General features: G+C 40.4%; 1 protein-coding gene across 11 annotated transcripts in view; it reads left to right on the top strand.

Moving 5' to 3' along the window:
• The window catches only part of vav2 (vav guanine nucleotide exchange factor 2), a 202,474-nt gene that overhangs the window by 59,840 nt on the left and 126,407 nt on the right, over positions 1 to 16,227 (top strand). For all 11 annotated transcript variants that reach the window (XM_085279103.1, XM_085279102.1, XM_085279094.1 and 8 more), the window contains exon 2: positions 1,948 to 2,064. In XM_085279103.1, coding sequence (XP_085135229.1) covers positions 1,948 to 2,064 — 117 coding nt within the window. The remainder of the gene's footprint in view (positions 1 to 1,947; positions 2,065 to 16,227) is intronic.

Below are 16,227 nucleotides of genomic sequence, written 5' to 3'. Positions count from 1 at the left end.
AATCCCTTCAGGGTGAAAACCAAGGCTGAAGAAGGTGATGACCAGGCGCAGCACCAGGACACACTATAGCTCATCAAGCTGCAGAAAGGCACAATGCACACCTCTCAGTGCCTGGAAAATGGATAATACTGCACCTGAAAACCCACTGGAGCTTATTGTTGCTGCCTTTGAAAGGATTTTAACATTAACTAGACATCAAGCGTGACTTGCAAGGCTTCTGGTTAATTTACTGGTTTTATCCAACAGCTATTACAAAGATGGAGTATGTTGTCAACGCTTTTACTAGAATCAAAGCAATCAAGTTTTTTGTTTCATACATACTCACTCATTTATGTCTCCTTTTGTGTGTTCTTTCTGCTTCCATGGCCATCAGTTTATATCGCTTGCATGCAGAAAATTGAAAGGGCATATCTAAGCAGCATCTGGATTTGCATGCTAGGTAATTTGTTCTTCACACAGAAAGATGGTAGATGGGAGGCAGTTATGCTTATTAATATTTCAATACTGCGGTTATTGGTCTGTGCCTCAGCCCTCAAGGTTTATCTGTGTGATGGCGTATTTTGGGGACTGAGACCATCAATATTCGTGGCAGGAGGGTATTATGCAGTTTATTATGAGCATCCTTTGCCTGCTGTAGGTTCCCAACCATTGCCCCCAAATGGCTCTTCAGTCTCAAGATCACTAACTTGTGATCTTGAAACAGTGTTCAGCAATTTATTTATTTTTTTTACTGCCAGTGTAAAAACAGAGGGTGCCTGACTGTCATGCATTAATTTAGACTGGCATACTGGCCAGGGTAGTTTAGCGGTCTGCAGGGTAGTTTTACGTTACAGCATCAGTGGATCTTGCTTAAAGTGTGTAGTTTAGAGATGTTTTATGCATATACTCTTTATATAACAGGTCGATGAATTTGGTTAGCAAAGGTGTATGAATCAACTGTATGGTCCATTGCCCATAGGTCACAGATAAAATACTAGAATTTCAATTACCAGTCTTCTTGACTGTACTGTTAGTAGCATTAATGCTATTAGAATATTATTGTGGTTAAACCCCCCCACCAAAAACCACAAAGTGTGCACTTTTGCAATTTAAAAAAAAGTGTTTAATTGGATCAATTTTTTTTTTAAAGGGAAAATGGGAGAAAAATGGGCCATTGTGTTGAGATCAACTTTTAAATCCTACCTTTTTTGTGGAGGGGGTGGTGTGTGTGTGTGTGTGTGTGTGTGTGTGTGTGTGTGTGTGTGTGTGTGTGTGTGTGTGTGTGTGTGTGGTCCTCCTTTTTATATAAAAAAAAATGAACAGATTAAGAAGCTGAATGCTTTCCTAGCAATTCAGAGACAACATCATTAACTGCATGGACTTGTAAGACTGTGTCTCTACCTGTATATACGCTGAACATTGGAATATTCACATTTCTGTAAAATTTGTAAGTTGCACATGGCATTTTAAAAGGAATTTGTGTAATTGTTGTTGGACACTCTTGAGACCTTTCAGTATGAGGTAAATGTCAGAAGCCATCAGGTCGAGTGTACCTCGGAGCAGGTCTTTGCTGCTGGGCTTGTCCAAGGACACCTTGTCTCCTCTCTTTGCACTCCTTATTTCAGTCTGAGGAACAGCCCAACAAACTCAGGAGAAGCAATCATCAGTTTCATATTTGGTGCTGAAAACCAACACAAACACATTGGGAAGGGATAAACTGGGGCAGCCTGGCCATCATTAACCAGGAAATTATCTATTTCCAAGAATGCTGTGGCACTGAATTATAATATTAAACTGACAACATGTTTCCAAGGAAAACATACTTCTTGTTTAGTCATGTTGATAAACACCTAAATGAGTCCAAGATGTGTTTTTTTTGTGAGTGTGTTGTTGTTTTTTTGCTTTCATATTGTTTTGTGAATTTATAATTAAATGATATTATTTATTTCCTTTTTTTTCTGGTTTTAGTTCCTGTGTTTGAAGAACATCCGGACATTTCTGAAGGTGTGTCATGACAAGTTTGGGCTCCGTAACAGTGAACTCTTTGACCCGTTCGACCTCTTTGATGTCAGAGACTTTGGCAAGGTGAGTTAAACATTACAAAACATGGATGCATGTTCAGCTGTTTAGTCTCCAAAATGTCCTTTGACATTGCATGGGACAGAAACAGTACTGCCCACTTTAACTGCGCTGGCTACTTAGAGACATGATGTTGCTTGTGTTTCTGATAATATCAATCAGGCTACAACATTCAAGATGTGGCATTTTTCTGATTAGATCTTGTTCTACAGGCTGGAGTTTGAGTCTGGACATTTTTCAGCTTTGAAATGTGGAATTTGCTGCGTTTATCACATGATACTCGTTTTTCTTCTGCTGTTACTACTGCTTGTTTGGAACTTATGAATACTCATTTTGCCCTCAATATAATGTGAAAAGCATGTGTAGAAGACATGTGCATTATAGTGCAGCATGCCTGTAAGGCTTGCACGAGTTTAAAGGTAGTTCAAAGTCAAACTGGTCAGCTGGTTACATTAGCTGTCATTGTGGAGCTGAGAGCTCAGCTGAGCATTTGGTGTGTAGCACCTCAGGGTCAGCAATCTCATCTCGTGTCACTAAGTGACGAGAGTTAAGTGCAATACTCTTTCCTAACATTCTGCAATCTGTGCCTACAGTAAGGTGGGATATGTGTGTTGGCCCAACAGTGAAGATGTCTGACTCACTTGTGCATAGTATTAGCTGATGAAGAGTTTAATGAACATTTGTTTTGTGCAATATTAAAGTGGACTTTTAAAAACGTATTTAGTGGTTAACCAGAGACCCTCAGAGGAATTTCCTAAATGTGAAAATTTAGGCAGACTGCAAAGCTACATGTTGGCTCCTTGTACCTGGCTTGACAGCCAGACATCTAGGAAAGAAAAACACTCGAGGTGGTTTAACATCAAATCAGGATTTCTTTGAAGATGATCTTAGCACTTCTACCAATTTGTTGATCCAGAAAACTCAGGAGGGGATTATATTTTTCTACCAGAACTGGGAATACCTTAGGATGCACCCAGCTGTTGTACATACCTGGGGGAAAACACTTCTGGTTACTTTCTTTCATCTGGTCCTGAAAAAGTTTATCATCAAATCAGCTGGTTTAACTCCAGGTTTATATATCATTAAAAATATCAACATACAGCACTGCTTTTAAATATGACTTTTTTCCATGCATCTCTCGCTGGTTAGCTTAGTCAAAAAGTAAAAACTGGATGGCAACCTCTTTGGCTAGAAAAAAAATGTGGTTGCCCTGTGATAATAATTTTGATCAGATACTAGTCTGCAACCATGGTTTTCTCTAGTGTGTCTGTTGTATAACAAGACAATCATGCCATGGTCAACATATCGTGTTGGTTTCAGCTGCTGAAGATGTAATAGCTTTGACTGCACCGTGTGTGGCTACAGAGTGAGCCTTGGCTTCTTTTCGGCTGTTAAAACAGGCTGCATGTAATGCATGATGTTCATAAATTAGATGGTGGCAGCTCATGCCATTGTGCCAAGACTTATGTGGTACATGTTTATGTGATGTTAATACTGTAGCCTTTCAGCTGATTGAAAAAGCTGTATTTATACTGAAGCCTGGAGAATATTCTGTAGAGGTGATGTATGAATAAACTATATTACATCATTTTTGAATGATGACAATGAGGAATGTTATCTACTCATTAATCTATTAAATTCCAGATCTTAAACACGCTCGCTCATCCTGCTGTGGGCTGAAAAATATAGGCCCAATGAAAGAAGAGGAAAAAAGGAATGAAAGGAAAGTTAAAGGAGACAAGGACTCATTTGGCAGTTTGTAGATAAACCACAAGACGATATCTGAGAGTCAATGAGCTTTCAGTGAATGGTATTAAAATCCAACGGCAGTCAGAATCAATCACATAGGCCCTCCATATGTCAATTTAGAAATTGCTTTTGTATGGTCTCAGTGGTGGCAGGCTTGTCTCACTATTGATTTTCCATTAAGGGCCAAACATCACATTATAATATATTGAATTGAGCAGATCCCCACTAATGTGACATACATTTAAATAGTGAGCATGCCTCATAAACGGAAGATAAAGAGGGACGTTTTATTCTTGCAGTTTATATGAGCCATCCTCTTTTGTTACCTTGACGCAAAAAATGTCGTGTCCACGTCTGATACAGAACAATGGGACATTATGAATTAGGTCCTAAATATGTGAATAGGATACAGTGAAAATATCTCATTCTTCCCTTCTTTCTGTACTAATTTTTGTTGAAAATGCTTGGGATCAGAGTAACAAACAGGGCATTCTGCTAAGTACAGCCCTAATGGTTGGTTGGAACTACAGTGAAAGCTATAATTTAAGAGTGGAATTAAACCAGATGGGTTTGGGGAGAGGGTTTTTTTTTTTTTTTTTTGGTGGCAGAGCTTCTATAAACATTAATCAGCCCCCATCCACCTTTCATACCTCCACATTTGCTGCCAGGGGACCCAGAGTTCATCTCCCTTGGCCTCTGGTCACCATCTCTTCCTCTAATGATGGCTTTCCGCAGGTCACAGGCAGAGAGATTCAAGGCCAAAAGAGCCCAATGCTATTACAAAGTAATTGTGCCTCCAAAACCTCCCCGCTACGTTTTCCAGCGGGGCTGGTATTGAAACAGATGAAGCAAATAACCAACTCGATGTTTTCTACCGACTTTTCTTTTTTTTAATAATCAAAGTAATTTCATCCCAAGACACCTTTGGCCACATCCAACTTCGGCTTATGCTCGCTTGTTTTGTGAAGCCCTTGTATGCTTTCATGCACATATCGCCACACTTTGATTCTTTGCGCTCTAACCCATCCCCCATCATTAGAAATTCATTATGACATCATTAAACCAATGAAATACAGCTTATTACAGTAGACCCCAGAGAACGCTTTTATTTAAACACCTCCCTCCATCCGAACCCAGCCGCCTCGTTTCCTTTCTCCCAACCTATTTTAATTAGCCACCAAAGGAACATTGCTGTCATTTAAATGAACATGGTAATCAGTTTATTTGGCTGTTGCCATGATTAGCATAATTAGCCTGCACCTGTTAACCATCTATCAACAGTTTGGTAATTTTCCATGTGTGACTGGAGAGCAGTGGAGGAAGGAAGCTTTCTGACAGATTTGCTGTCTTCATTAAAGGAAATGGCGTCATTTATTTGAGATGCAGCCAGAGTTGCTTGGATCCATTTCTAGATTGAAATAGCCTTGGATCCATGACTGAGGGACTTGTGAAGTGTAAAGCTATAAAAGTAATGCTCAGTGACTTGATAGTGAAGTGTCAAGGTGAATTTCACTTGTAGGCTGCATTTGAATGGAAAGTGGATGTTCAGTACGTCATGGTCCCCCGTTTTTAACCTAGTGTTTTCAGTTTTGTTGTGGTTTCATACCATTGCATTAAGAAGACAATTTAAGTTCAAGCTTTGAATTTAGTCCTGACTTTAGTTCTTTTGAGTGTCTCTGAGTTTATCTATATTTCTAGTTCATGGTGTCTTGTTTGATATTAGGGTCCTTTTATGTCTTTGTTTCATCTCTGTGTCTTGTCCTCAGCATCTCCTGTGGAAGTCAGTCTTGTTTCTATGTTTATTTACCTTTGTTTCCCCAGTTGTCTTTGTCTGTCTCTCTGTGTCTTTCTGGTTTCTCAGTGTCCCTCTCTCTCCCACTCCTGTCCCTAACTCTCTAGCTCTTTCTCTTGTCTCTAGCTCGCTGGGTCTCTCAGTCTTTCAGCTTTGTTATGTTTCTCGTACTTCCTGTTTTATTCTGATAGTCACTTGTCCATCATTGTGTGCTGCATCATGTTTCGTTTTCCTTTCCCTGTCTGTCAATTAGATTATACCCAGCCGTGTTCCCCAGGTGTTTCCCCTCTGCCCTCATTCCCTGTGTCTATTTATTAGCTGCATTTCCCTCTGTTCCTCGTCGCAATCTACCGCAATGCTGTGTGGGCGTTCTGTTCAGTGGTTCTCGCTAATGTGCTCTGGTACCTGCCAGTAGGGCTGGGCCATATTATACCGTTCACGGTAATACCGGTATAATGTTAGGCAACGATAGGAAAATGAAATATCGCGATAGAATGGGAGTAAAACGCGCATGCGCAGTGCCTTTGTTTTCATACGCACATGGCCGATTGTTGAGTGAAACAGATGAACCAGAATTGGTTTGTAAAAATGGTGCAACTTCCGTGATGTGGAACTGGTTTGGTGTTTGTCCGTCAGATACACAACAAAGCACATTTTTTTGCAGAACATGCAAGCGGCCGTTGTTATTGTCATATTTGTCGGACTAAGATGCTCCTAAATCTGGGAGTAATCCGGGTCCTAAACTCCGTATCCTTCAGGTCAAACAACACTGCAGCATCACTTAGAGTTAAAAACTGTCTAAATTCTTTCATCTTTAATAAAACGATCAGCATTGCTGCTTTACCAGGTGTAACTATAAAGTTTAACTTCCAGGCATCCATGAAAACAAAAGTTATTACATTTAACGGAGTTAGAAGTTAGCAGGAAGCTAGCGGAAGTTAGCTCGCTAGTTTCGCTAGTTACCTAAGCATGATATTGCATGTTCTGACTGAGAGATTTCTGAAAAAAATCAAACGTACAGCTCTGCTATCACTTCCAACATAAATGAAGACAGGAAACTAAACAGCAGTGATGTTTGTAGGGTTACTGAAGTTGGGCTAGCTGGTATATAATGATGTGCTACGTGATCGCTAGCGATACAGCTATGTTAGCATAACATAAACAGTGAAGCTGGAGGACGAACACTAACACTTTTCCACTTATAAAAGTTAACGTGAAGGTTCTTCATGGTTAGAGACAAATGCAATCGCATGGCAGGATGCCGTAAACGGACCAAACTTCAGTCAGGAGAACAACTGAGATAATCCCTCCACAATACGAGGTTAGTCATTAATATACTGCAACAACATGGGAATAGAGCAGCTGCCAGAGAATTCAACATTAATGAATCAATGGTACAGAAGTGGAGGAAGCAAGAAGAATGAGTTTAATAAAGTTTGATTTATCTGACTGCTTTGTTTCGCTTAATGTGCCTTATAATCCCGTGCATTTTATGGTCCGAAAAATGCGTACTGCACACTGCAGTTTAATGTTGCAAAGCACCTATTTTTAACTTCAGTGGATATTATATATGGTTATGCTCAGGATATGTCAGCCCATTTCTACTGGAAATGCCTTTTGGTTAAACTTTCAGCAAGGAATTTGCATTTGCACTGTTACATTTTTATAAAGCTTTAATGTACATAAAAACCAGCTTCTTGTTTAAGTGAAAATAAATGGAAGGTTGTCTTTTTGCGCTAGTAATGTTGTGGAGTTGTATTTTGTCTCGCATCAATTATATCGTCGGTTATATCGTTATCGCAAATTTTCAAATATATATCGTGATAAATATTTTTGGCCATATCGCCCTGCTCTACCTGCCAGTTCTGTGTATTCTTGGAAGTTTAGCAATAAAGCTCCAGTGATTCCAGCCCTGTGTCTGTGTTCTGGGTCCACAAGCCTGTCTGCCACACAGTGACACAAGACTCAGTGTGAGTTTGTGTTTATATGAATCAGATACCACTTTGCAGGGTTATTCAGATGACAGCGAGCACATTTTTCAGTGTGCTAACAGTAACTTTGTGCTCATTTTCCACCAAGTTAAATTATCCACTTTAGAACTTTGGAAAAGTATTTATGCTTGAAATTTGCTTGAATTTAATGTGCTTTAGAATAAATCCTACATTTCATAGTAGGATAGCACAGATATTTGGACAGCATCGGAGGCTATAGCCTAATCTAATGTCAAATACACAATACAAACCTTGAAACAGATGGAGAGCAGTAATGTGAAGGAATCCCAGCACAAACACGCACCAGTCTCCCCATTTCATTTGTACCAACTGCTCCTTTTTCCAGCAGCCTTTCTTTCTCCTCTGCTCTTCTCCCTGTACACCAACTGCTGCACCTCCACCCACCAGTCTGTCAAGCTAATCAAGTTTGCAGATGACACCACCGTTATTGGACTCATCTCGGACGGGGATGAGTCTGCCTACAGGAGGGAGGTTGAACGTCTGGTGTCCTGGTGCAGCCACAACAACCTGGTGCTGAATGCCCAGAAGACAGTGGAGATTATTGTGGACTTCAGGAAGCACACAGCCCCACTCCCCCCCATCATCCTGACTGACACCCCCATCACCTCTGTGGACTCATTCCGCTTCCTGGGTACCACCATCACCCAGGACCTGAAGTGGGAGCCCACCATCACCTCCGTCATTAAGAAAGCCCAGCAGAGGATGTACTTCCTGAGGCAGCTGAAGAAATTCAATCTGCCAACACGGACGATGATGCAGTTCTACACTGCAATCATCGAGTCCATCCTCACCTCCTCCATCACCGTGTGGTACGCTGGAGCCACTATCAGGGACAAACAGAGACTGCAGCGTGTTGTGCGCTCTGCTGAGAAGGTGATTGGCTGCAGACTCCCATCTTTGCAGGACCTGTACACCTCCAGGACATTGCGGCGTGCAGCTCGGATCTCAGCTGACCCTTCTCACCCTGGACACAGTCTGTTTGACCTGCTCCCCTCAGGCAGGAGGCTCCGGTCCATTCGCACCAGAACCTCTCGCCATAAGAACAGTTTCTTCCCCTCTGCTGTTGAACACATGAACAATAACCATATGACTGTTCCCGCTACTAACACATGACCCTACACTGTGTTCACTGCATCATTCCATGATTGGCACCGATCACCACCTGCACTCATGTATATATCTTTCAACGTAGCACTCTTAATTCTTATTCTCATGTATATATCTCATGTATAGCTCATGCACATATCTTTCTACGTAGCACTTTTAATTCTTATCCCTACTTTTATTTTTTCATGTCTATTTAAGTGCTATTTATGACACTATGTTTGCACTGAAGCACCGCAGCAATTTCCTAATGTTGTAAACCTGCTCAACATTTGGCAATAAAACCCCTTTCTGATTTCCCTTCCTCACTGTCCTCCTTTCCCACTCATTCATCTCACACCACTTTCACTGTGAGTGTGTTGTGATAAGACTTAGCTAGCTGCAGGCGAGCCACAATTGTGTCGGGACGCCATGATTGCCAATGGTCGGCGGTGTTTGATTACCCTGTCTGCTGCCCTGAAATCTCTGCACACTGAACTCTGCTCCTTTCATTTCCTTTCTGCGCTCTGTGGCTGAAAATAGCTAGTTGCTTAGCATCCACGCCCAGTGCTACTAACATCTGGAACGTGCCTCAACCACTGCTGGCCACTTGCCTGAATGCTATTTACTGAAGTATGTTTTAACCTCAGTTACACACCCTTGTGCTCATTTGTAGCCAGTTTGTGAACATGTCATACAGTATAAAATATACATTCTAACCCTAGGAGCTCTTTGCAATTGTTTTCATTGTATTAGCAGGCTTGCTGCATTTCATGTACTCTGTGCATTATTTTGTTATGATAAGTTAAACTACTCAGAAATTGCCTAGCTTATGGAATTATTTTGCTTCATTTCTAGTAGATTTGAGTAAAAGAAATGATAGGTAAGACTTGATTTGCTGCTTAATGTCACTAACATTACAACTCATGTGCATGAAGGAAAGTTATTGTGCATTTGGAGAATTCATATAATGTGTTTGCTCTGACATCATAGGTGTTTTTATTTATTTATTTTAATTTTCACCAAAGCTGGAGTTACAAAGAAGTTCCTGAGGTTAATTATCCGCTGAAAGCTTGTGTTTTTGTTTAGCAATGGAAATTATATAAGGCTGAATTCTCCACTTAGTGTGCAGGCTTCCATGCTTGGTGCATTATTGGTATTGATTCACAAAACTGCGAAATGGGTTGTGATCTGTGCCTGTCAGGTTCAGGCTGGAGAGAGTGTAGTAAGTGATAGAGGGAGGTTTAAGGGTCAAGTAGCCAATGTTGGCAACTCGGGTGAATGCGTCAACTTCCATTAGTGGCCCCATCCTCAGCAACTGTCCTTTACCTGTCAGGGACTAAGTGGATTTTCAAAGCTAACATTCTCAGTTACCTCATCCTTGTGAAGGAGATAAGGCTTTCTGTATTTCTTGCAAAATATATGCTTGTGAATGTTTGTTGGTGCAACTGGGCTAATTTCGAGGCAGTGCAATCACTTGTGCTTATAGTTTAATGATAAAGTTGATCTCTAAGACACTCTGGGGGGGGGGAGATTTGTTTTTTTTTAATTATTCTGATGTTTCTTGGCATTCTTTAGCATTTAGCTTCCAGTTACAGTCACACAAAAAGTACCTCAATATTGTATATTGGCTAAGATTGAGCATCAAACAGGGGCGTTTTGTTGCCTTAACTGTTCGTGGGAACTACAGGGAAATCTTCACCTTGAAGTTTTATGCAACATTTTATCACCTAAAAGAACCTAAAAGAAAGATCGCTTATGCTGACGTTAGATTATTACTACTTACATGTAATGCATCAGTATCATAATAGAGATATTTCAGCATTAGTAGGATGCGTTGTGTTACTTCTGCTTTTACTTGATCTAAATTCCTCATCTACCACAGCCTATCCACCAACAAAATATCCCTTGATCCAGGATTACCCCTACTGCTCCCAGAAGAAAGAATCTATCCTTATAACCTTCAGTGAAAACACTCCCTCCTGCCTCAGCAGACAGGTTTGTGGCTGCTCTTTCCATCCCTGTGCTCTCCCTCTTCCGACTGTCCATCAAGACCCCCCGACTGCAAGTTTTTACATAAAGCTTCCTAGATAGAAATGAATAATTCATTGTAAATGCCACGGTGCTGATGATATTTCTCCTAACATTAATTATAAATGAAAACTTCCTCCCTCTTCACGTGTTTAGACCCCCTTCTGTCTCTCCTTCCCGTGCTACACTCCCACAGCCTCATTACTTCTGCAGCTCGTTATTGCCACACCCGTCAGAACAGGTGGTTCAGCGGAGGGGTGTAATGATTCTGAGGCTAGGACCAAAAACATCCACAGGAAAGTACCATACTGAGTAATGATGTGGAACTGTTGATGTCTACTTAATTTATTAGTCAATAACTAAGTTAGCACCAGGTAGTTATAAAGAAACTCTGTCACGAATTCATGTTGAATTCACATTCTCTTCAACAGTGACAACGATGCTTACTTGAAACTATATTTATTTTTTGTTTTGTTTTATGAAATTCTGTTGTTGCAATCACAAAGAAAGAAAGAAAATCTTAATGCTATTCAAATGTTGAAACTAAAGCGACAATACCTTTCTGCATCAGTGGCAATATCTCACATAGCTTAAGTGTTTTGTCTTTGTTCCTTTCTTCCTCTGCAATTTATTTTGCTACTATTCTTCCTCTGACAGCATTGAGTAGGAGTGTCATTTAAACCACACGCTAAGGAGAAGGAAAAAAAAGCAAAGTGATGGGCTGTTTTAAAACCGTTTATTGAACTTTTAAAGCCCGGTTTAGTGTGAATCCCACTGTGGAAATAATTGGCCTCTTTTGTTTTGGGTGGCAGTGAAGGTTACTATACGCTGCTAGAAAGAAACTGACAGGGAAAAAGAAAAGATTTGATTTGGCTCAAGCTTCGTGTTCAGCCTGGCCCTTTTGAAGATTCTCAGCTCACTGTTATGCATTGCTCAGTACCCAAAAGGCTGCTGAGGTGTGATCACAACTCTCTCTCGCGTTCGAACTGTGATTCATTGGTCACTGGAGGGTGTGTCCTTGTTGCGAGATTGGTGTCTTGGAGCACAGCACGACTAAACTAAGGGGATAAATAGGAAGGGCCCCCACAGAGCAAGGCTGCTTGAATTCATCGCAGCTGGTGTGAGCTCTCATTATTTCCCCTCCCCCAATTTTTCCACCCCTGAGGCTTCAGAAGCACAGCTGTGATGGACAGGTATCCTCTGAGGTATAGTCACTGGAATGAAAAAAAAAGACCTCACCAAAACTGCTGTCTGTCCTATTTTTCACCCCTTCATTACAGCGATTACTTACAAATGGCACTAAAATACAAGCCCACTGAGCTCATATAAATCATATTTATTTGAAACTGGATTTCAATATATATTTTCCATTATGTAATTGTGACATACTTGCTCTCAAATTGATGATTATTTCCCAAACCTTCAGTGTTATGGCATAAACAATGACTCAGCACCTTATTATTTCAGGAGACATTTGGCACTCAGAATGTCAAGGTAGATTTAGAGAAGCAGGAGAAATAAGCTACTTTTTAAAAAGCCATTAGGTTTAACGAATGGCAGTGTGTGTCAGAGAAAATGATTCATTTGTTTGTTAACAAGGTGGGATCACTAGGAAAACTGCAAAAACTCTTTCTCTGCACTTCCAACACCAGTATTAAGTGGTATAAAGGGACAGAGCACCAATAAAAGGAAAAGCTTTTCCAGTTAGTTGCATCCTACCAGCGTTAATGGACCCCGTATTTACTGACGCACAGTAAAAGTCGGTCATTGGGGTTCGGCTTGGGGTCTAATAGTGAAGATCTCGGCTATATAAACATCTAATATTTCAAATTAAATGATTTTAAATGAGAATTATCATTTCAAGTACATACTATACACAAGATGAAAAGATGTAGCTACACGGACTCTTCTTAACTGTGCATGTCAGGTCGCTGTTAAGACATCATTGTCCCACATGTCACATAGAAATCAAAGATCAGATTTATTACTAAAAGTGAAGATTTAATTCAGAAAATATTTTTATGATTGGCTATTTGTATATGTAAGAGTAGAGACAATTCTTGCAAGGTTGCACCCTATTGATTAGATATCAGCTTTCCTTTAGTATCATTGAAGAGTAACACTCAGGGATTCTGCAGTCACTCCAACCTCTGACCTCTGGGGACAAATGTATAAGTCAGTAGAATCTCAGACCAGAAAGAAAATTATACTCAGAACTCAAGTCCTCTGCACTATTTAAAGCACAGATTTAGAGCACTTTAAATTTGGGCTTATCACTTGCTTTGCCAAAAAAAAAGTCACTGTGTCAGACATGCATGACTGTACAAGTGGAAAAAAACACTTCACTCAATTGGAACGTTAACAGTGCTGTCTATGGAAGCCATTAAATTTGTCATTGCCTTTTATACGGTCCAGTTCATCAACAGGAACACAAAGTGCTGAAGGACACACACACACATATACACACTAGTGTGTGTAGGTGGACACTGAAACCCGCACATTTGTGCACAAACATGCGCACACAGATTGAAGCTCAGGGCCATAAAGTCTCTGCTGGAGCCCGTGCTCTCTGATTTCCCCTTATCAAAGGGTTGTAAAATGGAAATTAGACTGAGTGGATGACATAGTTTCTCATTACCTGCGGCATGTATTATAGAAAGTCACAGCAACACATTTAAGTGTGATAGCGACAGCCTGATATTGGCAAGATGCTCAAGCCCACTTACCTTTTACTAATCCCATTAATACACCACCTTCCTCCTGTTCTACCACATTTCTCTGCCAGATTCTGCAGCATATGGTCAAGATGGTCTTTCTTTTTTTTTTCTTTCCCAGATTCTAGTGTTCCCACTTGCCTCTCCCCCACCCGTGTCTCACCTCTAATCCATGTAGGTCAAAATAATTGTGTTTTTACCTGTGGGTGTACCTTGTGTTCAGCATGGCACATGGTAATTTGATATGGTTGATAAAAAGCTAGCAGCCAGGATCCTTATTGTGTGCTGCTGGGTAGCTTGCCAGGTGTTATAAATGCCCCCTGCAGCGACCACTAAACTGATTCCCTCCTCTGTGCTTCTGTTCATTCATTTCTCTGCGGGGGCATTGTTGTAGGTAGCAAAGATGCACAGACCTTATGTGGCTTGTTGGGTGGACTGCATGATGTGCTGGTAAAGCTAAAAGTTCCCTTTCTTAAGGGAACATGGAGTGGCTCAGGAACCAAAAATAAATAAATACATTTTGGCTTGATTGGATGACTAAAGACTGTACTTACAAAATCTAAATGTTCATTACATGAAAATATTTTTTATGGCAAAATGTGCAGCTTGTCTTTTTTTCGGCAAAAGTCTCAAGCCACCACTACATCTTTTTTTTTAATATTTTGTTTCCAGAAAGATTTTGTTGTTATTTTTTTAACATGCTTTTGAGCAATAGTTCTCCAGGCTTTCTGAAGGTCTATTAAAGCTTTTCTTTGGATGTCAGACGTTGGATGAGGTTGCTTTTTCCACTTATTTTTAGTCCATTCCTTGTACCTGACCATTTTCAGAGGAATGTGTTTTTTGTTTGTTAAACCACGTAACACTGACCTCTGAAGCCTTAAGCATAATAAATCTATCTAACTCAAGGGACCAATGTTGTGTGTAAACATAACAGAAAACTTAACAAAGAACATAGTATTTTTAGGCACTTTGTTACTAGCAGCCTGTCACAAGAACAGATAATTTATTTGCATTTCTTTAGCTGAATCTATGAGAAATGCCAATAATAAGACAATTTGACAGGAATAAAATAGTGGTTGATTCCCAAATTCCCACTAGATAAGTGGAGGCCAAAAAAAGTGTCCGGTTAAAAAACTTTCCAGTAGATGAACAGTGTGTGAGTTTTCAAATTAATATTCCACAAATCTCTTAGAGTTCACTGCAGTTTGCATTTAGAAATGTCAAAGTAGGCTCATGAAGGGCCAGAGTTCTCTAAAGCAATGAAACAAAAGACTAAAATTAGTCAAGTCAAATATTCCCATTGCAAACATTTTCTGTAGAAATATTAGTAATGAGGATTTTTTTTTTTTTAATTTTATTAAATGCTACTTTATGTGTCACACTTGAAGAAAAGATGAATTAATTCAGGAGTCTAAGCCCATTTCTGACATTTACTTCCATATCTGATGTAGTGAGACACACTCCTGAACATAATTCTTAGCTTCTTTTGGATGTGAGTGTGTATGCACACCTACACGCCTTTCCCCCATGCTGTGCTCTGTCTGCCTTGGCTGCAATTACCAGCAGAGAAAGTGTCCATATAGCTACCTGCTCATCAACCCAGAGCCAGGGCCCAGCCCTGGACAAAGCACATACAGCAGCTCCTGCCAGAGACTGCATTATGGAGATTAGGGTGAAAGCTTGACAAAGGGGAAGGAGACGGGCTCGATGTGAGCAGTAAGTTCAGAGAATGGATATTAGTTTGCTTCTGGATGCTCCTGTAAGGCTCAAGCTCAAGGAGAAGTAGGGGGAAAAGCAGGATTAGGATGGGGGGGGGGGTAAAAAAAAAAGAGGCCGAAATGGAGTGAGGGACAGAAACAGACTAATCCTGTCAAACATGTCAGTCACTGACTTCAGAGTTGCGTCTTTTTTTTATTTTTATGATTTCATCTTAAACAGTAATTTGGGATTTTATTCAAAATTCTTTGCGCTTTTATTGGAAGCTCAGAAAAAAAAGGTTGTATTTTAAATGTTATAAACATTTTTCAGAATTTCCTTTTGAGCGGGGGTTTCTCCAGGCTTCTGTGAGCTCGATGAGACAAGTCATCTGACTACGCAATCAGACGGATAGAGTGATGACGTGAGAGGACACCCGCAGAGAACGGAGGGTCGCAGACTTGGCGCAGGCAGGCATAGAGACGAAAATTCTGGCAGACAGAGGTCAAGTGTTGGAGAAAATAATGTCTGAAAAACTCCAGTGTTGGAGGTATGCATTTAAAGAGATGATGAAGATGGATTCTAGAATGTAAAAGAAAAAAGATTTGAAATGAAGAGTGACATTGCTATCATTCCTGTTGTGGCTGGAGTTTATTAACTCAGCTGGGTACCTTAGTGCCCTTTGTGATAAAGGAGAGTGGTTTCAGTGGTGGGAAGATAGAAAGCTAATGGCCAGACTGGACCTGTGTCAGCCTTAATGGTAACAATCAATAATCCCCTTAGTTTTTACCTTGGGAGCCTGGAGCCTGAGCTGGTGTGATTGTGGCTTTCTGTATGTTCTCATTTTCTACATACACTGCATAAAACAGTTTTTCCTGTATATGTTTGACTCGTTATATAACTGGGGCCAGGCCAGATTTATTTCCAAACGCTTAAAAGCCTAACATTATTTTCCCCATACTTTTATTAAATAGTAAGCCCAATGATTTTACTCCACAAAACAGGTTTGCTGGCCCATCACAATTTTACTGTTTGTGTCCTCAAGCCACCAGTGTCCTAATTGCTAAAAAAAAAAAAAACCACCCCAAAACCT

Source organism: Mchenga conophoros, linkage group LG7, assembly GCF_057382185.1.
Source record: "Mchenga conophoros isolate Kocher_MC1m ecotype Shallow Benthic linkage group LG7, M_conophoros_male_GT1.1, whole genome shotgun sequence".
NCBI lineage: Eukaryota > Metazoa > Chordata > Actinopteri > Cichliformes > Cichlidae > Mchenga > Mchenga conophoros.
This window is presented reverse-complemented; position numbering and strand designations above follow the sequence as displayed.